The sequence below is a fragment of the Panthera pardus genome, unplaced genomic scaffold (genome assembly GCF_024362965.1).
Source record: "Panthera pardus isolate Hobbes unplaced genomic scaffold, ASM2436296v1 HiC_scaffold_8, whole genome shotgun sequence".
NCBI lineage: Eukaryota > Metazoa > Chordata > Mammalia > Carnivora > Felidae > Panthera > Panthera pardus.
In genome coordinates, this window is record NW_026527013.1 from 98,737,086 (window position 1) to 98,758,920 (window position 21,835).

Genomic DNA, 21,835 nt, shown 5'->3' on the forward strand with positions numbered 1-21,835 from the left:
AGCACTTCTCCAGGCATTCTCTCCTCTGATGGAGATATTTTCATGCAGTTGTCATTCCTCTGTTCAAATGCCAAACTTTTTTGCGTTCAAGCATCTCTCTAGATTCATTTCTGTGGCCCACATGAGATGTAGTCAAGGCTTTGCATATAGCAGGTTCTCAAGAACATTGTCCAGTTATAATGAATAGAAGAATTACTGTTTAAAAGGGCAATTTCAGGGGCTCCTGGGTGGCTCAGTCGGTTGAGCGTCCAACTTCAGCTCAGGTCACGATCTCGCGGTCCGTGAGTTCGAGCCCCGTGTCGGGCTCTGGGCTGATGGCTCAGAGCCTGGAGCCTGCTTCCGATTCTGTGTCTCCCTCTCTCTCTGCCCCTCCCCCGTTCATGCTCTGTCTCTCTCTGTCTCAAAAATAAATAAATGTTAAAATTTTTTTTTTTTTTAAAAAGGGCAATTTCATTTGGGTGAGGACATTCTGCATGAAACTGAAATAACTGAGAACAGGCAAAGACTGCATGCTCTAACCACTTGACTATGTTTCCATTACAGATAGGACAGTAGTGACCATTATTTGTGTTGTCATGGCATCATTTTTACATTCAAACTGAGACTTCGAAGTGAAGTCTCTCCTAGCACCACCAAAGTTGTTCTACTCAGAGGGGTGTTCAATAGAAAGTTATGGAGTCTCTGGTGAAGGACTGCTCCACTGATTCTCTGGAGATTCAGATTCTTGTGACCAATGTGGTGTTTCAACAGCTTGAAAAATGAAGGAAAGAACCATGTCTGTCTAGACTGACCAGAAAGTAAAAACAAGGGGCACTTTGAAATCTGTGAATCTGACCACAACTGAGAGTTGTACTTAGTCCAAGTAACTGGAAAATCCGTTTCTTGGATTAGACAAATGCTTCCCTTAAGACTCTCAAACTGCCAGCTTTCTTCTTTTATAATTAATAGAAAATTATTGCACTGACAGACAAGGGACTTCATATTTGAGCCAATGGGAAAACTTGACATTGAAACCAGGGGAAATAATTTAGCCCCAAATAGAGTTGTTAATGCCAGGATAAAAGCAAACAAATGTGCTAATGATCTTCCCTTAGAATTGGACTGTGATGAATTTTGATGTATTTCCAGATGGAAAATGTATCAGTTCTCTCTGGGCTGGGGGCTGGACACCAGAATGAGAAAATGCTGAAATGACAGTCAGTAAAAAGTACTCATGATCTCATTTCCATTTTCTAGAGAATAAGAATGCTGAAGGGATAGTTAATTCCCATTGCAAGGAACAAGATCTGTAGGGTCATGGACATCCATGACAAGGTGGTAGTGGGGTAGGCGGAGTCCTGATTTCCATAACAGGGACTTCAATCACCCTGCTGCCTTCAGGAATTACATGCTTATTTCAAGATGCAGCACTGTCTTGCTGGTCTTTGTGTGTTCAGTCATCTTACCATCCAACAAATATTTATTGACACCTACCACATACCCAGCTGTTTTCTGGGTGCTTTGGATACAGCAGAGAAGAGTCACAGTCACTGATATTGTAGAATTCCCATTCCAGTGGTGGGAGACAGACAGTAAATACATATATAAATAAACGTACAAAACCAGTGCTTTGAAATGAAAAAAAAAATCAGAGTAAGGGGAGAACAAGTGCCGTGTACTAGGGCAGAGTGGGGGGAGGCATGCTGCTATATTATATAGGTCACGTAGGGAAGACCTCACAGATGATGTGACATTTGAACAGGGACTCTAAAAATGTCATGAGAAAGACACGTGAATATTTGAATGAAGAGTATTCCTGGCAGAGGGAAGAGCAAATGCAAAAACTAGGAGACGTGGAAGTTCCTGGCAGGATCAAGAAAAGCCTAGGAAGCTAGCTCGGTTGAAGCAGGTCAGCAAGGGAAGAACGTAACCATGCAGTTTGAGCTGGAGGAGGGCATGTCCCGTAGGCATGGTCTTGTACTGGAGAAAACAAGACTGTCCGAGCGGACCTCCCTGAAGTAAATAGAAACACTTCTCAACCTACACATGGATTGTGATGCAGCCTCCTTGCAGTGCTAAAGCCACACAGAAACTGGAATAGGCAAGGAAAGGGAAGCTGGGCTTTGTTGGACAGAACATGGGGGCAGCTTTGTTTTTCAACTGTGCTCCTAAACGGCTTTGCCACTTCATGAACTTTACTCTCCACTGGCCATGCTTCTTCTCTCCTCCGAAACCATTGAGGTATCTCCATCCTTCAGAGCCTAGTTCAAGCAACCAGGAGACATTGTGGACACAGTGCTGAAACAGAAAGGAATTTGGCGCCTCAAAGTCTTGGGTTCAAAATCTGCCTCTATAATTTAGTAGCCGATTGAGTTTCAGCACCTTATGTAACTTCTTTGAGTCTCAGTTTCCTCATCAATAATATAAAGTGTTCTTTACATATATTAAGCAATTCAAAAATCGTCATTTTCCAAGGAGGGCAATTCTGTATTCAACAGTTGAGGAAACTGAGGCACAAGTGATTGAGCCAGTAGCCAAAAGTTGCTACTAAACGGTAGGAGGAGTTGAAGCTGAGTGGCATGGCATGGAACTCTTGCATTTAACTCTGTGCTACCTTGCAGGATAGTTTGCATGCTCCAGGAGATGATGTAGTGAAAATACAGAATACAAAATTGGGTACTCAACAATGATTCATTATTGACCTTTTGAACTTTCTTTGGTTATAAGGAACAGAGAAACCAACACAGAATCACTTAAGCCCAAAGGAATTTTGTTGGCTCTTACGAACAAAAATCTAGGCCCTAAATTCTAGGCACATGATGGCTTCAGCTACTGTTCAATTTAGGTGTCAAACTGTTACTTACTACTGTCCGTCTTTTGGCCCTGTTTTATTTACTGATTCTTGCTCACGCTCCATATGTCAGATGAAGGACAGCTTCAGTGCCACATTAGTGTAACACCAGTCCAGTGGAGGAGAGGAATCCACCTCCTGATGGTTAGAGTGAGCATGTATCCTGGTTTAGCCAGAATAGTCATGCAGTCCAATATAAGAGAGGTCTCCACTTCCCTCTTGCAGGGAGTGACCACATGTCCCAGTTTACCCAGGCAGTCCTCCTTCACGAAATCTGCCAGCCCTGCTTAAATATTCATTGCTCTGAATTCCTTCCAGAAGTATCCCAAATGGGACACTAGATGATATGGTCATTCTACTGGTGGTGCAAATTAAAATACTGAGATTAAGTCTCATTGGTCGTTGCCTCAGATACAAAATTATCCCCCAAATCTTAGGTAGGATTTATTTAGCTGGGATTGGGAAGAGATGGGTGCACCAAAGAGGAATAAAGGGACTATTATTCCAAGAAGTGGGATGGTGGATTCTGGGTGGTCAAAGCCACAAATGTCCATTACAGTTCCCTTCTCCACCTTTTTACTGTTTGGTAGGCTTTAGCAGTAAATTGAGAGAGTTTGGGAGCTGGGGAAACATGGGTCTGAATCTTGGCTCTTTTGCTTCCTGTAACTCTGTGACCTGAGGCAGATCATCTTTCTGTTCTTAGCCCCAATTTTCTCATATATAGAGAGAACCCACTGTGTCTGCCTCAGTGAGTCCTTATGAGGATTAAACAGGGTAATGGACATAAAAAATTTACCACAAAGCTTGACGCATATGATCTGATAAACTAATAGCTATCATTTTTCCATTGAGGCCTAGAACAGATCTGAGTGTGTGTTAGGTGATGAGTAAGTATCTAATGACAGTGACCAGGACAAGAAACAAAGTCAAGGACTATGAACTTCGCAAGGAGTGTACAGAGTCTCTGAATAAGTTTTGACATTTGTTGCTGTCAGTGATGACAAGACCTCATGATCAAGGAAAAGAACCTTAGAATCTGAAATCGAATGAGGAGATTTGGGATCCAGCTAAATCAATGAGAAACCCCTCAGAAAATCTACTACTGGAACTACTGGAGAAGCGAGATTACTAACATTTAAAACAGTAAAAAATACTTAACAATCATCCTGGGATCAATAAATATGAGTAATTAATGCATCCTACTCCCAAGAAATGGAGACTCTCAGTTGGAGAAGTAAACTCATGATAGTACAGGGGTATTCTACTTAAAATAAATATGTAGTAGATCAAGTGGAGAATGATAAATGCTGTCATCTTAAACATAATAATTCTTCAGATGAAAAAAAAAAGTAGTTAAAAGAGACCCAGATGAAGTGCTTTGAAGCCTTAAATGAAGAAGAAATCCCTCCGAATGAGGGAGAATGGGAGAGATTTAGGAGCTGGGGGTCATTTGAATTGGATCTTGAAGTACAGCTGTATTTTACATGTGGGGAAGATGTGAAGGCATTTGAGGGCTTGAGCACTCCAGGCAAAATCCTGCCCTTGAGCTTTTGTTTCCTCTACTTAGAATGCCTTCCCCAGGTATCCACAAGGCTTGATCCCTCAGTTCCTTGGGTTTTTTTTCAAATGGGATCTCTCGGCAAGGACCTCTCGAGCTACCTGTGTAAAAATTGTGATGCCTACCACTTCTGCCTCCTTTCCCTGCTTTGCTTTTTCTCTTCAGCACTTGAAACTCCCCAACCTACCACATACTTGACTTACTTATCTTCTCCGTTATTTGTCCCCCCCTACTAGAATGCACGCTCCATGGAGACAGGAAGTTTTGTTCACTGCTGTGTCTCCAGCACCTGGAATAGTGCCTGACACATTATTAGGCTCATATTTTGTAAAAGGAAGGGAAGGAGAGAGTCTAGCTGAGGGAGAAGCATGAACCAAAGGGTAGATGGAATGTGGAAGTTTGTGCAGCAGCCATAATGTCAGTAGAGGAAATTCAGGCAGGAAGCACATGCTGGGGCCAGGCCATAGAAGACTTGAAGATGTGGCCAAGAATCCAGCTTTTGTTCTGCATGTGATGGGACCCATCACAGCTTTCACAAGGAAATTTATGTGAACAGAGTTCTGTTTAATAGGGTTAATCTGACAATGCTGTTTGTAGCACGGCTAGGCATGGAGAAAGAGATAAGAGGTAAGAGATACCAAGAGATAGAACTAACAAGATTTGATCCTATGAATAAAAAGAATACCAGAGGACATGCAACAGTGGATGATCTACATGCGCCGTGATTGATGTCATTGTTCTGACATTAATAGAGTTGACAATTCTTAGAGATGGAAGGTAGCACTTTCTTGTTATGAACAATTTATTTACAGGCAACATAATGTTTCTAAAAGGCTTCTACTTATTTTCCTCTGTTTTTACCAGTTAACATAACACAATAACCATTTGAGCACCTGGAGACCTTGAGCTTCACCCTCCTCTGGGACATATCTACACTTGCTGTTGAAAGTAAATATGATGGCATCTCTTTCCCTGGGAGCCCAGTTTTCATTTCACAAACAGCACTCCCACTAGGAACAAGTACATATTTGCACATTTGGAAAAATGGTAGAGGAAACAAGGAATAGGGTATAGGATTATCCAAATTCAAAAGTAGGCAGCAAAAGGATTTAAGTCTGAACAGGAGAAACTAGAGCTTCTTCCTTTCCAAGCAGCCAAGAACTACATTTACAAGTGTTTTGAATTATTGCCCTGATTGTGTGTGTGTGTGTGAGTGTGTGTGTGTGTATGTGTGTGTAGACATCTATACAAATAAGACTGTTAAGGATAGACACAGAGTCTATGCTCTATGTAACTCCAGGAAGCCCTATTCACATATTCACATAGAGCACGATGGGAATGCTGCTTTCTGTAGTTGTGCAATGGGTGGTTCTGCCTCCAAGAATGTAGAATAGGGGACTGATTTGAGGGTTGGCTCTGCTCTTTCAAAATCTTTCTTCTTCCCAAGTCCTGTGAAAGCTGTAGTTTGCCTTTGGAGATTAATTGATTTGGGTTGTCATTCTCTAATCCATTGGTGTGAATTAGTTCATCCAACTGCTTTCCTCTGTGGTTGCAGACTCCATGACTTCCTGAGAAAGCTTGAGAGACAGGGGGCCTGAAATATATACAAGACTGAAGAGGGGTAGGATGGAGGGTGGTTACTGACAACAAACTTGGCCTATTTCATACACATTGAATCAAGAACTATTATGCTTTGAGCAACATTGGAGAATTAAATTGGGGTCAAACGGGGATGAGCCTTAAATGCTGAGCTAATTTAGGCAATAGGGAGCCATTAAAGGTTTTTAAGCAGGAAAATTTGTGGAAATACAGATCAATCAAGCCTTCCCATACCCAAACATCAAGTGCTAAAGTTACCCATGAACTCCTGCCTGGACATCTCTGAGAAGGGCATTGTTCTCTTCCTGGTCTCCGCCCTTCCACAAGAGCTAGCTAACCTGTGTCAGCTTAATTCAACACATATTTACCGCACACGTATTATATATCAGCACAGTTACAAGTTTCAGAAACAGCTGCTAAAAAGTACTATTCTCTGGCTTCCTTTCTCGTTTTGAACATATTCTTTCATTTCCTCCCATTTGCAATGCCTTGGGTGTCATTCCACCAGGAAGTACACTTTCCAAGTACTGTCATGTTAGAGCCTTAGGAGAGAACTGATGTGGCCTAGAGTGTTAACAGGAGCGCTCTGTACGATGAGAAATGTATGTTTTCTTTACTCTGGCCAGATTTTTCTAGACCAGAAAGTGAAGGTTTTTTAAATATTACCATGTAGTATATTTAACAAAGTGCTTACTGAAAATCCCACAAAATATGTCTTTCCTGCATATTTTTAAAGCACAGAGGCGCTCACCTTGGTTTGTGTAAGCATTCAGTGGTGCACGTTATACTTTATTTTGGCCGCCGTGATACATATCGGGAGGGTGGCTCTCTTTGGACTCCTGGCAAAGTTGGCTAACTGTACACAAAGTTGGTCCAAGGATAGGGTGACTTGAATGAGTTCTGTACGAGAGCCCTCACTGTCTGTTGTATAAACATATGTCTAAATTCAGTCCAATTCATCATGCCCATTGGCAACTGAACCATCTTTGGTCAAGTTCTCATCGTCTGTTGCTTGGACTACAGCTATAGTTTACCTTCTCACTGTCTCCCTTATTCCAGGCTTTCCCAATTTCCTCCACTCTCCATCTTGCCTCCATATTCTTAAACAAAATCAGACTTTCTCTCTTGTGTTTTTAAAAGCCTGTGGTTCTCTGTAAGGAAGGTTAGGAAGAATAGTTTTCATCAAGAGTCAAGCCACCTCTTAAATATATTAGAATGTGCATAAAGGGCTGACTGGCAAGGAGATAAGTGAGGTTTTAAAAGCCATATTTGGCATTACCAGTGCCTTGAATTCCCTTTGAAATTTTAAATAATATGGACTACCTGAGATTTGTGTTTATTAAAAGGAGGATACTCATCTCTAGAAAGAAGTCCAAACTTGCTCTGTCATGCAAGGTCCTATACGATGTGATTCATAACTATCTTTCCAGATCAAGCACCTGTCTTGATTTTGTTAGTCTCAGTACTTGATATTGATGATACTAACAAGAGTAGGTCTTTGGGGACTTTACATCTGGTTGTGGAGGTAGATGAATAAACTTAATTTTAAGTGGTCTGAGATGAGTTGTCATAGAGATATATACAAGGTACAAGGTGGGGTGGTGGAACAATGAAAGGGGTCAACAAATCTTGTTGGGAGGAAGTGTTAAAGCTCTGGAATTGTATCACCAAAGGCTAGTTATAATTAACTCCTGGATATTGAAGGGAAGACCAACACAGACACAAAAAAATTACATGCAGTGCTTTTGAGGCATGAACCTACTGGGACATCGGGTGGTTGTGCATTGTCCAGAATAGAAGATGAGGTGGAAAAGACAAGGAGTTATGGGATTTTACCCTAACATTTTTAGGGAGTTACAGAGTTTTGGTTTTGTTGTTTGTTTGTTTTTGGTTTGGTGGAATTTTGTCATTGTTGTTGTTTTGGTGTAGAAAATATACATAGATGTGTTTTTTAAATAATAAAAAATAAATAAAACTACTAGAAATACAGAACAAAACTGGTAGTGAGGAATAGACAGGACTTAGAGACCCCTTCTTATAGGTCCCGGTGCCCAAGAGAAATTGAAGGGTGATATATATTCTGGTGCCCAACTGTGAAGCCATGTGAATGATGGTACCACAGGGTAGGATAGAGAATGTAATCAAAGGAGCAGGTCTCGGGAGAAGGCAGGAGTTCTGATTTGAACATGTCAAATGTGAAATGCCTGTGATACATTCATGTTGGAATGTGCAATACAGAATCTGGAGTCTGGAAAGGTTTCAGTTTGTGGGTGATGATGGAAGACATGGGTGTAAGTATTATCCAGAGTGGACTTGATATGAGAAAAGATGAAGCAAAGCACAGACCTGCAAAGAATACCTTCCTTAGAGTGAATTATGCTTTAAATTGAAAAATAAATCCTAATTTTTCTATTTTTCTTTGTTTCTCTTTCTTTTAATTTTTAATGTTTGTTTATTTTTGAGAGAGAGAGACAGAGTGCAAGTGGGGAAGAGGCAGAGAGAGAGAGAGAGGGAAAGAGAAAGAGGGAGAGAGGGAGGGAGGGAGGGAGGGAGGGAGGGAGACACAGAATCTGAAGCAGGCTCCAGGCTGCTTTTCTATTGAAAAATTTTATATATGTTTTTAAAACAGTTATCCTCTGAAATGTTTATACATAGAATTATATATTAAATGGCTAGAGCATTTGTTCTTAGGTTGAAAACAATATATCTTTTAAAACAAATGTGCCTTGTATCTCCAAATCTGTTCACTGATAGTAGTATACCAACAAGCTTGATTTAGACTTGACTCTGTGTCCTTGCCATCCCTTTTATCTTTGGGAAGCTAGTTTCTCTTCATTTCTAAGCCACAAATTATTTTATCAATTCCAGCATTCACAATTTTTCATGTTAGAATTCATGATGTGTTATAGCTTAATTAACAGTAATCGGTTTTCTAAGTGGTACATAAAGTAATTGTGCATCTAGAGTCATTAGCCTGTTGGATTCAAAGTCATGTGTTATTGCGTTGTGCCTTCCCCTTTGGTAACAGCAAGATGCCCTTTGGAATCGAGAAGGGTAGAGTGAAATGACCCATTCTGCTCCCTGCAGCCTTCCTCCACCTGACCAGACTCAATGGTCTTACATGGAGGGGCCAGAGCCCCCTCATGAAAAGCCAGAAGCTGGGCAGGAAGGGTGAGGGCTGGGCACTCAGACCCTCTTGTCCTGGGGTTTTGCAGTCCCTGAGAGAGCAGAGGAAAGTGAGAACCCATTGACCTTGTAAAAACAAACCCTTCTCTTCACAGAGGGCCGCCCTGTGTTGCTCAGGGTTCTGGTTGCAAGCAGCAGGCACTAAGTCCAGTGGGATTTATTGGAAGGAAATCTGGTGTTGACATCACCCCTGGTGAGATTTATTGGAAGGAAATCTGGTGCTCACAGGATCAACAGGAGGCAGAAGGAACAGGCTTAAAAAGGAGCAGAGACCAAGGGAACCCAGACTGTGGACCTCTGGAACAATCTGGCCAGGATGTCGGGTGTTGCTGCTACTACGGCATGCTGCCAAAAATTAATCCTTACTATTCCCTTGGTTTTGCCTCCTGGCTGCAAAGACAAAGGCCCAGTTAGGAACATCCAGTCTGACTATCGCTTGGATCCTGCCTCTGTTCTGGTCAGTAGGAGCTGGGGAGCAGGAAGATGTCTCCCCTTGGGCTTCAGGAGAAGAAAGCGGGGGCTCAGCATGTTACCAATATACCAGTACTGCAAGAGGGATACCCCCGGGCAGAAAGGAGTTTTCATACTGTATTGCCAAACAGTGACAGACATTCCCCGGCACTCCCCTTCCAAAGTCTCAACTCTGAGGCCATCAGAGCAGATCAACAATTAAAGGACCGCAGCACGTTTATTTTTTATTTATTTTTTTTTTTAATATATGAAATTTACTGTCAAATTGGTTTCCATACAACACCCAGTGCTCATCCCAAAAGGTTCCCTCCTCAATACCCATCACCCACCCTGCCCTCCCTCCCACCCCCCATCAACCCTCAGTTTGTTCTCAGTTTTTAACAGTCTCTTATGCTTTGGCTCTCTCCCACTCTAACCTCTTTTTTTTTTTTTTTTTTTTTCCCTTCCCCTCCCCCATGGGTTTCTGTTATGTTTCTCAGGATCCACATAAGAGTGAAACCATATGGTATCTGTCTTTCTCTGTATGGCTTATTTCACTTAGCATCACACTCTCCAGTTCCATCCATGTTGCTACAAAAGGCCATATTTCATTTTTTCTCATTGCCACGTAGTATTCCATTGTGTATATAAACCACAATTTCTTTATCCATTCATCAGTTGATGGACATTTAGGCTCTTTCCATAATTTGGCTATTGTTGAGAGTGCCACTATAAACATTGGGGTACAGGTGCCCCTATGCCTCAGTACTCCTGTATCCCTTGGATAAATTCCTAGCAGTGCTATTGCTGGGTCATAGGGTAGGTCTATTTTTAATTTTCTGAGGAACCTCCACACAGGACCGCAGCACGTTTAAATGGACAACCTTGACTTCACTCTGAAACGCAGGTGGTTAGAGCAGACAACCCTTCCAGAGCTCACACAGAGGGTCAGGCCTTGTGCTAAGTGTGTTATGTGTGGTTGCCGCTGAACATGCAAGTGTTCGTTCTTAGACCTTTAGGATATCTTCAGGAGAAGGACAGTGGTTACCAAAGATCTCCCCAACTTTAAAGGAATGCATGCAGCGACCGGGGACAGCAGAATTTGGGTGCTAAATAAAATAAAGTGTCTAAAAGATGCCATTGTTTGAAATTAGCCCCTTGGACTGACAGGTAATTAACTTCTGCCTACACTAGTTTAATTTCTTGTGTGGACCTGGTACAGGAAACCATACATGGGTGGTAATTTTTTTCCCCTCCAATCTCAGAGGAAATGTAACCGGGTATGAACTAGTGGCACAACTCATATATCAGTGGTCTGTAGCGGGTCTACATAAATCCTTTTCTTTAAAGTTATTTAACTGTTTTGAAAATGGTTTCAACAGAAGTAATTCCAATTGCACCAGAAAGGAAACCAGAGTCTTAAAGAAAAATACACTCTCTTTGCTGAGCAAGGCAAACATATCAGTATGCAGAGAAACGAACCAGTCTCTTGTGTTTTATTTCCTTAACAAATCCACTGAAACACTTGCTTTGTGTCTTTCAAAGGCTGAAAGACAAAGAATTCTGTGGCCACTAAAAAATTAATGCCTGCAACTGGTTTTTAACCACTTTAAAAGGTCAGATATTATTTTTTTTATTTGTTTTTCTATTATTCACAGTATTTCATTGTAGGACTTTGCACGTATTATAAACGCTGTAAGTATTTGGTTTTCTTACATTCAGTCAAAAACGTTCTCTGGGGAAGAATTTTCTATTTAAATAATTAGATAACCTGCGATTTTCCTGCATACTTTGTGTATAAACCTACACATTGCTATCACAAACCTAGCCCTTTTTAGAGCCAAGCCCTTATAGAACACTTTCCGTCACAATGTTGCATTTTGACTCTTCCAGGAACTAATGTTGAAAATAAAGACCTTTATAGCTGTGAAAGATGAGAATTTGATACTATTTTTTAAATGTTTATTTACTTATTTTTGAGAGAGAGAAAGTGTATGAATGGGGGAGGAGCAGAGAGAGAGAGAGAGAGAGAGAGAGAGAGAGAATCTCAAGCAGGCTCCATGCTGTCAGCGCAGAGCTGGAATCAAGAGTTCTTTGCTTAACTGAGCCACTCAGGTGCCCCAAGAATTTGATACAATGTGATACTAACCCGAATCATTTGGGGAAACCGACTTCATTTTAAGAACTAGAAGATGGGAATGTACAAACAGATGGCTCTAATGAAAGCACAGCTATTTTCTATAGTCAAAGGAACTGATAATAAATTAATTTAAACCGTGACCCATTGAACCCCTGGGTCCACAGAATAAGATGGAAGAATCTGTTGTTACTGGTCTTCTCCAAGATCTTCACACGGCTCACTCCCTTGACTCCTTGAACTTTTTGCTCAAATGTCACCTCAGTGTGGCCTTTTCTGATGACTCTATTTTAAATTTCAACTCTTCCTCCCCTTACCAGCATGCCCAGTCTCCCTTTCTGGCTTTCTATTTCCCCCACAACATTTATCAGATATAATATATATTTTGTTTATTTGTTTGTTGTTTTTCTCCCCTACCTCAAATGAAGCTCCATGAGCACAGGGATTTTTTTTTCTGTCTTATTCCTTCTCATATTCCCAGCACCTGGTACATAGTAAGTGCTCAATAAATGTTTGGTTGATATGCAAGCTAATGCAACATTTGTTTGGAGGTTTCTGTATACAGGTATCCCCAACTCTCTTGGTTTAAAAAGAAAGTTCAGATCAATTATTTAATTTGGTTACTCTTACAACAACACTGGATTTTAAGAAAGGATTATTATCCCAATTCAGCAGATGAAGAAACAGGGCCTCCAAGAGTTTCTATGAATTATGTAAAATCGAGGGGCTGGCAAGATGTAAGACTCCAGGCTCAGACCCAGATCAATTACTTCCTTTGATGTGCTGATCCCTGCCCAACTTGTGAATCTGTTCAGCCAGAGAACTAATGCTTTGTGGTAGGCATTGACAGTCTGGTCTCAGGGCAGTGGGTTCCAACATGAGAATGTGAATAGAATGTGGATGCAGCATATGTGTCCTTAATAAATAAGACAGCCCATCATATATAGCGGTCCAGGATGTGAAACCTAACTTCTCCTCAGCTGAGCCTTGTGTGCACTTGCCTCTTAGAAGCAGAAGAGCGATTCTTATGGAGGTGACGCCATATCCACCTCGAAGAGCCTCTCCAAGCCTGTCCTTACACTGCAACTGAGCTTCTACTTTAGGCCTTTCCGCAAGGCCTTTCTATTTCACATCATGCTCTGACGAAGGAGGCTGTATTCCTGATGGTTACAGATCGTAGATCTGAAAACAGGCAGAACCAGACAAAACTTGAAAATTTGATGTGGTTGTGAGTTTCTTTGGGGGAGATTAATCTCTCTCTTCATCTGTTAGACTGATGGTACCAAGTTCTGGTAAATAAATTAGATTTTACATCCTTGCCTTAGGTGTTATTATGGTATATGTCCTGTATCTCTTCCACTACCTTATAGGGTCATAGAAAGCAGGGCACTCTACTGGCTGTATTAGTTTGCTCAGGCTGCTATTACAAAGTACTACAATTCTGGGTGGTTTAAGCAGTAGAAATGGAATGTCTCAGTTTTGGAGGCCAGGTGATTCTGAGATCAAGGTGTTGACATGGTTGGTTTCTTCTGACGGCTGTGAGGAAAAATCTGTTCTGTGCCTTTTCCCTAGTTTCTGGTTGTGTGCTAACAATCTTTGGCACTCTTTAGCTGGTAGAAACATCACCCCAGTCTTTTTCAGCTTCCCCTGGCATTCTCCCTATGTGTGCCCATGTCTAAATTTCTCCTTTTTATAATATTGGATTAGGTGCCCACCTACTCCAGTCTGATCTCATCTTAACTAAATATATCTGCAATGATCCTATTTTCAAATAAAGTCACATTCCGAAATCCTAAGCGTTAGAACCTCAACATACAAATATTTGGTTGGGGAGAAGGCAAAACAGGACTCAATTCATAATACATGCCCTATCAGTTTTGTATTTGTTGTATTTACTTGCATTTTGTAAGTGTCAGGGCATTGCTGCTAAATCCAGTAAGTTTAAAGAAATGTCTCTACTCTTCAATACAGAGAGCAAACAGGGTTGCTGGAGGGGAGGAGGATGGGGGGATGAGTCAAATGTGTGACGGGCATTAAGGAGGGCACTTGTTGGGATGGACACGGGGTGTTATATGTAAGTGATGAATCACTGGGTTCTACTTCTGCAACCAAGACTACACTGTATGTTAACTAACTTGAATTTAAATAAATTTTTTAAAACTTTAAAAAAAGTAATAAATGTCTCTAGAAGTTTCAGAAATAGAGCCACTTACTAGCAGATTAGTGGACTTTTGAAGATTGCCTCTCCATCCCAGGTTTACCAGAAGAGGAGGCTAGTACCTCCTAAGGTTTTGTGTCAGGTCTTTGGATCAGGATACATGATGTGCAGGTTCACGACTTTTCAAGCAGGTTGTTAATGGGTAGATAGCAGTAATATCTTTATATATGGATAAGGACTTAAATGTGCTGCTTATAACTTAACACTTTAAGGGTTTATTTGTCTAAAAATCAGAGTAACTCAGTGTTCTTTTCAAAATTCCAAGTGCAACTCTTTACCTCTTAGGTATGTATTAGAAATAATGTACTGATAATAAATGTGTTACTAATAAATGACCATTTTCCTTAAAAGTGTTCTACATTCTTCCTGATATGTTTATAGTGTGGTTATAAAGTAATGAGGTTGGTTCCACAGTATATACATATGCACTTAGAGTATTGTATTTCAATGAAAATTTACATTAAAAAATTTTTAATATCTAAATTGCAATGCTACACTTAATATGTTCAAATTTTTAAAGTTGATATTTCTTCCCCAGATCACTTGCTTAATGTAGTCAGACTTTTGGAGTTGCTTTTCAGGCTATAGATATTTATTTGGGCATTTAGGTATGCATTTATAATGCATTCCCTAAGTGGTTGGGGCTGAAATTTTTAGTTGATGTAAATCTCAGGATTTATTATGATGGAAATGAGACTATCCATAGAGCTTGAGATCTTACAGAAAGTCTGTAAATATTTGATGGATGAATGAATATATGAATGAATGTAGGGGCAGGGGAGGAAGTGAAGTCATTTCTTTTAAATTCCATTTGAACCAATGAAATAAATAACCTACAGTGAATATTATACTTAAGAGAGAAGACAATATATTTTTTAAACTGTGAAAGCAAGTTTTAATTTTTTGTATTATTTTATTTTTCTACACTGGATTTTCTTGTGACACCTTGACTCCCCCCTACATCTTCTACTTTGTGGCTGATGATTTCAAGCACTCTATAATGAAAGGGGCCTCTAAGAAAGGCAGGTTGAGAGCAGACAGAACGAGCACACATTTGCATAGGGCAGGAAGGGCACTATAACATCTGGCAGTGGTAGCAGACTGGGTCCATTTGTTGGTGCTCATTAAATTCACATTAATGCATGAGCTGCTCTGAATGTGTAAATGCGATTTCAGGTTGGTTGCTTTCTCCCAGGCCAATGGCAGTGACTTTTGGGACTCTACCCCCTGGTTGTTTACTTGCCAATGGCATTTGACCTGGGGTCAGACCTGTATTTAACCCTTTCCTGTAGGTCAAAAACAAATTAATTTGGTGAGAATTAAATTGGAAATGAGTCGTCTGTGCAGCAGGTGTTCCCTGTGGAGAATGTGCCCCAGGTGGAAACATTTTGAGATCTGTTCCTGGGTCATCTCTGAAGAAGCTTCAGAGGTCAGAGAGGCAATTCCAAGACATCCCATGTGGTGAGGGCCTGGAGATGGATGTTAGCAGGTGCCGACTCGGGTGGTTTTCTCAGCAGCTTGGGGGACTTTCAAAGAGGCCCCTTTTGGAGATAATTTATTCATATATTCATGAACATATATCTTGGGCATTCATTGAGGACTGATTTACTTAGAAGTTGCCCTAAATGATTGGAACTTTACCCTTTGGCCCTACCTCCCACCATCAACCAAAGGCTTTGATTTGAAGGAAAGAAAATAATGCATTTTTCTCTTTCTTTCTTCTAGAGGATGAGGAAGATGAGGAAATGGTAGAACCTAAAGTTGGCCATGATTCAGAACTGGAAAACCAAGACCAAAAACAGGAGGTGAAAGAAGGTATGGTATGGGAGGTAAATTAGTCATCAATTTATTGTTATTGTTGTTTTTTTTACCAACTTAGGGGCTATCCTGGTAAGTAAAAATTAAACACATACTCCCTATGTGGAAGGTTTTCAGCACATTACATTTAGCACCATAAACTGTAATCCCCAAAGCAAGAGTCATCTATTTTTTGACTGATAGAAGTAAATAAAATAGAGGGGTGCCTGGGTGATTCAGTGGGTTAAGCATCTGACTCTTGATTTCAGCTCAGGTCATGATCTCATGGTCATGAGATTGAGCCCTGCATCAGGCTTTGTGCTGAGTCTGGAGCCTGTTTAAGATTCTCTCTCTCTCTCTCTCTCTCTCTCTCTCTCTCTCTCTCCCTCTCCCTCCCTCTCTCTCTCCCTCCTTCCCTCTTTCTCTGCCACTTTCTCATGTGCGAGAGAAAGAAGTAAATAAAATGCAAGCTAGCCACAATTCCAGCAACAAGTCCAGTCACAATTCAGTAAAATTATTACTAAAGAGTGAAAACATAAGATAATTGTTATCAATTGTCATGTTACCTAGTTCACCGCATCGGATATTCTGAATGATAATAGTAAAGGGAAGAAGCAGATATAATTATTTTGTTAATAAATTCTGAAGTTTATTCATGTGATGTACACAGAAATATTAGCAATGATCATTACTATTAACTCTACTGTTCAAAGTGTGCTTCCATAGCTCTGCCTGTATGAAGAGCGAAACTTTCCATGTTTCAGTGATAATAATGATGAGCATTTATTAAGGGCTTCCCGTGTACTCAGCTTTCTCCTGTGCCCTTTACAGATATTATCTACATCTCAGAACATCCTTTTGAAGCAGATACTACTATTATTCTTACTTTATAGATGGAGAACCAGGAAGAGAGAGGTCTAAAAACTTACCCAAGGACACACACTGTAGAAGTGCATGAGCAGGATTTGCCGTTGACAGCAAAGACTATACATTTTATCATGATGGTATCATCCTGACATAGCACTGGGTGTCAAAAGCAAGAAAGAAAAAAGAAAAGGGAAGACAATCAATCCTCCAGGTGCTCTATCCTTAAAAATCTAAGTTTGTGTCCCTGTGAAATTCTTAGCCCATGGAGATAAAAGAATTTTGAAATCGTCATTCTTACCGACAAACGAAGTATGTCTGAAAACAGAGTGCAGATTTAAAAGATTTTTCCAGGGGCGCCTGGGTGGCTCAGTCAGTTAAGCGTCTGACTTTGGCTCAGGTCATGATCTCACAGCTTGTGAGTTCGAGCCCCACATCGGGCTCTGTGCTGACAGCTCGGAGACTGGAGCCTGCTTCGGATTCTGTGTCTCCCTCTCTCTCTCTGCCCCTCCCTGCTCAAACTCTCTCTCTCTCTCTCTCTCTCTCTCTCTCTCTCAAAAAATAAATAAACATTAAAAAAAAATTTTAAAAAATAAGAAGTTCATTTGATTTTTAAATTTTAAAGATGCCTGTGATGGGCACCTGGGTGGCTCAGTCGGTGGAACATCTGACTTTTGATTTCGACTCAGGTCATGATCCCAGAGGTGGTGGGGTCCAGCCCTGCACCAGGCTCTGTGCTGAGCATAGAGCCTGCTTAAGGTCCTCTACCTCTCTCCCTTTGCCCCTCTTCTTCACTCACGCTCTCTCTCTCTTTCTCTCTCTCTCTGAAATAAAGAAAAAAATTAAATTAAAGATGCCTGTGGCTCCAGCATAGTATGTGGCACACCGTTGTCGCTGGGGACTTTTATAGGAATGGGTACACATTGATCACATGTACTCACTTCAGCCTGCTCAGGCATTGAATGATTTTGATTACTGTCAAGTTCTGGGCTACGACTAAAGGCAGGGAATAGATTCAGCATCTTTAACAGTGGCATCCACAGAAGGCATGAGAGTTATTTTTTCTGAGAGAGTCTAAATGCATTTGATTGGAGAGATTTTACCTCAAATTGTAAGAACTTTTTTTTAACACAGGTATAACAAGAGACAAACCAAGTCAGGATTTATTAAAATAAACAAATAAAAGGTTTTTCCTCTTGCAAAACATCCTTAAGCTATTCTGGGTGATAAGGAGCCAAGGTGTCTCGTGTGTGTCTTGGCACAGATTCCCTCCCACCCCCCGCCCCAATCCCCAAATTGTCTTCTCTGGCAAAGCACTGCAACCCCCTTCTTAAGTTCTGAGCAAAAACACCCTCCAGTTTTAACTGTTACTCATGCTTCATGGAATTGATTAAAGTCCTGTTAAAAGTCAAAAAGGAGTTTGAAGTACATTTCCTGTACTGCTGCTCTGTGTGCCTTTTTCTCTATTAATGGCTTTTCTGCAAATTAGCACATAATGGGTTAAAAGCATGTTTATGTTGGCATCAAACTCTCTCTAGCTTTTTTTTTTTTTTTTTTAAGCAAGACAGTATTTTGCAAACTTTTTAAAGAATCTCTAGCAGATATAATCGTGGCGCCATTCACACGGCTGCATAGTAGTTAGGGCTGTGTCAGCACTTCCCTTACGAACCTTGAGTTTCAGGGATTTATTACTCAGCCATAAAAATTTGCTCTGGGCTGAAACTTGACATCCACGGTTTCAAACCAGGGAGCACATTTTTGAGAAATCTAGCCTTTTTTGGAGTTAAAAAAAAAAAAAAAAACAAAAAAACGGTGAACAGGAGATGGGAAAAAAAACAGTGCTAACTTTTGACATTTTTGCCCATGTGATATCAAAATGCACTAAGCAGTAAAGAAATAAGAGTTGATATTTTACTGTTTTCACTCCATTTTTTCACAATGGAGTAGAGAAAACAGCAGGTACATGTTAGCTTTTAATCAAATTTTAGGAAATTTCTATATGTAAGTGTTCAGGGATCTTCATGTTTAGAGATTTAAAACAACAGAATCAGACCTAGCTCTTGTAAATGCACATTAACTCATAAACCTCACATTAACTTCAGAGGAGGATATCCTTCTTTATTAGCTTGGTTTGGTTTTCTTGCTCATACTTATGCAATGATCTCACAGTAAAATCCCTTAAGAGCCACTGTCCCTATTTAATTGGGTTTAATATTTAAGCTATGTGGGAATTTACTTCTTTATTTTTTGTCTTTTACATATATTCTTGAAGAATATTTAAAAGATTTAATTTTTCATACTGAAACTCAAAGCTGTATCTTTTAAACAAAGCAAGACATTTCTGAAATGAATATTTTTGTAAAATAGCTCTTGAACTCAGGGAAAGATTGTAAAGTACTCAATATAAATTGTGAATTTCATTATGAATTTTATAGATTTACAGAGAAAAAAATCCCCAAAGCCTGAAACCAAAAAATATGATATATAGTAAATAGAGTAAATTAAAAAAATAAATGGAAAAATACCTATTAATGTCAATAAAAAAAAAAAAAACTAAAGAAAACATACCAAATAGGATAGAATCATCATAAAGACACATATACAAATATTTTCATCTACAAAACTAAGAGAAATTAACATTTCTATTATAAAAAAAAGAAGACTCTAAAATAAAACGTATACTAGATTTTAATCTTGCAACCACGAAGTCATAGACTTAGACCATCTTCTAAACTTCAGATTTCATGAATTCAGTACATTGTCTTCACAGCTGTTATTCAAGCTAAATATAACTGTTCAGGTAAATTTTGGCAAGTATGAAAACTGTCTTTCCATTTGGATCAGATGTTAGTTTTATCTATGTGTTTGACTTTTCATAAAGAATCTCTCTTTTTTTAAGGAAAAAAAAAGGCCACTTTACATGCATAAAATATTTTTAGCTCTTGGCAGAAATACTCTACGTTTTGTGTTGCAAAAACAAACAACAAACCTGCTATAATAGCTCTGCTTAACTTAATAAGAAAAACCAATGATTGCCAATGCCAAAAATTATATATTTTGCTCTCATATGTCTTTTGCTATAACTTTAATTAATACCTTTTTATGCAGTGAACATGTTGAAAATAATTCGTTAGGTGTCAGGGATAGGGAAAAGCTACAAAAACAGATATATCAGGGAGAATTTGGGGTCTACCCTGGAGTAATACAATTCTGATTCTAATTGTTTGTGCTTGTAATTTGAACCTTGCGGATTCCATTAATCAACCAATTTTCTTTCATGAAATATGATGTCTGGAGAGGTTTATCTCTGAATACAGCTTTTGGTTGAGGTTCCTGGATACTCCATTATGTTTTCATTACATTGCAACAACACTTATCAATTTAAAGATTTTTAAATATGGGAGGTTTGGGATTTTTTTTATCAAAAATAACTATAGCCCTATTTAATTCCTAAGTTGAATATTGTTTATGACTTTCAAAAAGTACTTGTCTGTACATGCATCTTATTATTTTATGCTAACAAGTCATGTCATTTGATCCCTGTTAGACATCAAAGCTTAATATAAAATATATCCTTTGTTTTGCTTCAGTAGCAATTTAATTTCAAGCCAAATATTGTATTGTCAAACATAATATCTGGAGAGGTTACTGCTTCACCTACCTGAACTTGGCCTCTGCAAATACACTTTGATCAGCCATTTATGTTTCTTTCAGAGAAGAAGTTGTATGTCTTGAAAGCTGAGATCAAAGTGACAATAAGCTACAGGGAAGAAAAAATTACAGAAAATTACACAGATACTACTTTTTATTCAAGGTAATAGACCTGTAAGGAAAGATACAGGTGAAATAGAAGTAACTCAAAAAGATAAACAGAGAGTAGGTTATATACTTTTAATATTATTTTTAAAAAGGATAAGGAGAAACAAATGACCATTTCTCTGCTTAATTTCAGATGGGTCTCAAGTCATACATCAATAGTAACTAAGATATGAACATGGACTTTTAGAATAAGACATTCTTCTTGACCCTATAGTATCCTTGTTTAGTGAAGTTTATTTATTTATGTGACAGTACTATCGAAACAACATGAACCTAAAGTTTTTTGGGGTTTTTTTTTTCCTTTTGCCTGGTTACATTTAGTAGTTTTAGTATTTTCTTGACCTTACATAAGAGTGAAAAATCCAAATGCCTCATTTATGGGAGTTTTAGAAAGTAGACTAATAAATTACTACTCAATTACCAGTTACTGAATGCTTGACTTAAAGTTTTGGTATCATTACCTCATTTTATATAAAACTGCTACTCCGAGAGCTTTAATTGATTAAAAAATCAAAGTTAGCAAAGGGCAGAGTCAATGTTGGATTCCAGGTTGGTTTTGTAGAGTCCTTGTTATTGACAGCCACGCATTGCCAGTTTCACCGTTTCACAAACTAGTGTGTGGGCAACTCTGCTCAGCAGGTATTGATGGAGGTTCCTGGAGAGTCCCAATACACATTGGCATATTAAGGGCCCTGGAGGCTTCAGCAGCAAAGAAATATATCTAACTATATGCAGGACTACTAGAAACTTCAGGGTAAACTGTTTTGTGAAATGATCGTCTGTTCTAGTAGGTGAATCATGTTTCGTTATAGTATTGTCCGGAGAGCATTTTTCAAGGTGTGAACCAACTGCATTATAATAATTCTAGTTTCTTGTAAATATACAGATTCTGGAGACCTGCCAGATGCCCTGCATTGTGGTCTGGGTCAGGGACGGGGAGGTGGGATGGGGGAAGACACTATGAACATCAAAGGCTTGAGATCCTTGGGTCTACAGGAGGGCTTCCAGACAGTTCAGATTTCACAGGACAATGGCTTCGGGGTGCTAGTAATTGAAACAAATAAAAGTTGCATAAAACCTGCTACCGCTGACTGCACCTACATGATTTTCTGAGCCAGTGGTCAGGTAGAAATGGTTATGGGGATGGTAGCGGAAGTGTTGGGCAAGACTGTGGGTGAGAGACTCCTCTAGGAACTCGACACTGATTGCACTGCACTACCCTCCTCCTGTCATTTAAATTCCAGGACCGTCTGGTCCTACAGAAAGTAAGCCATCAAACATGTATTGAGTGCTTTCTGCAAGGTTGTTGAACTGGGGTTTCTGAAGAACCACAGAGGTTCAGCTGACAGTTTCTACCTCTGAGGGCTTTTCGGTCTG

The 21,835-nt window shown here is 39.6% G+C and overlaps 1 protein-coding gene across 5 annotated transcripts in view; it reads left to right on the top strand.

Annotated features, from left to right (window-relative positions):
- Positions 1-21,835, top strand: part of DYNC1I1 (dynein cytoplasmic 1 intermediate chain 1) — a 313,409-nt gene that overhangs the window by 172,795 nt on the left and 118,779 nt on the right. For all 5 annotated transcript variants that reach the window (XM_053896695.1, XM_053896694.1, XM_053896697.1 and 2 more), the window contains one exon: positions 15,704-15,793. In XM_053896695.1, coding sequence (XP_053752670.1) covers positions 15,704-15,793 — 90 coding nt within the window. The remainder of the gene's footprint in view (positions 1-15,703; positions 15,794-21,835) is intronic.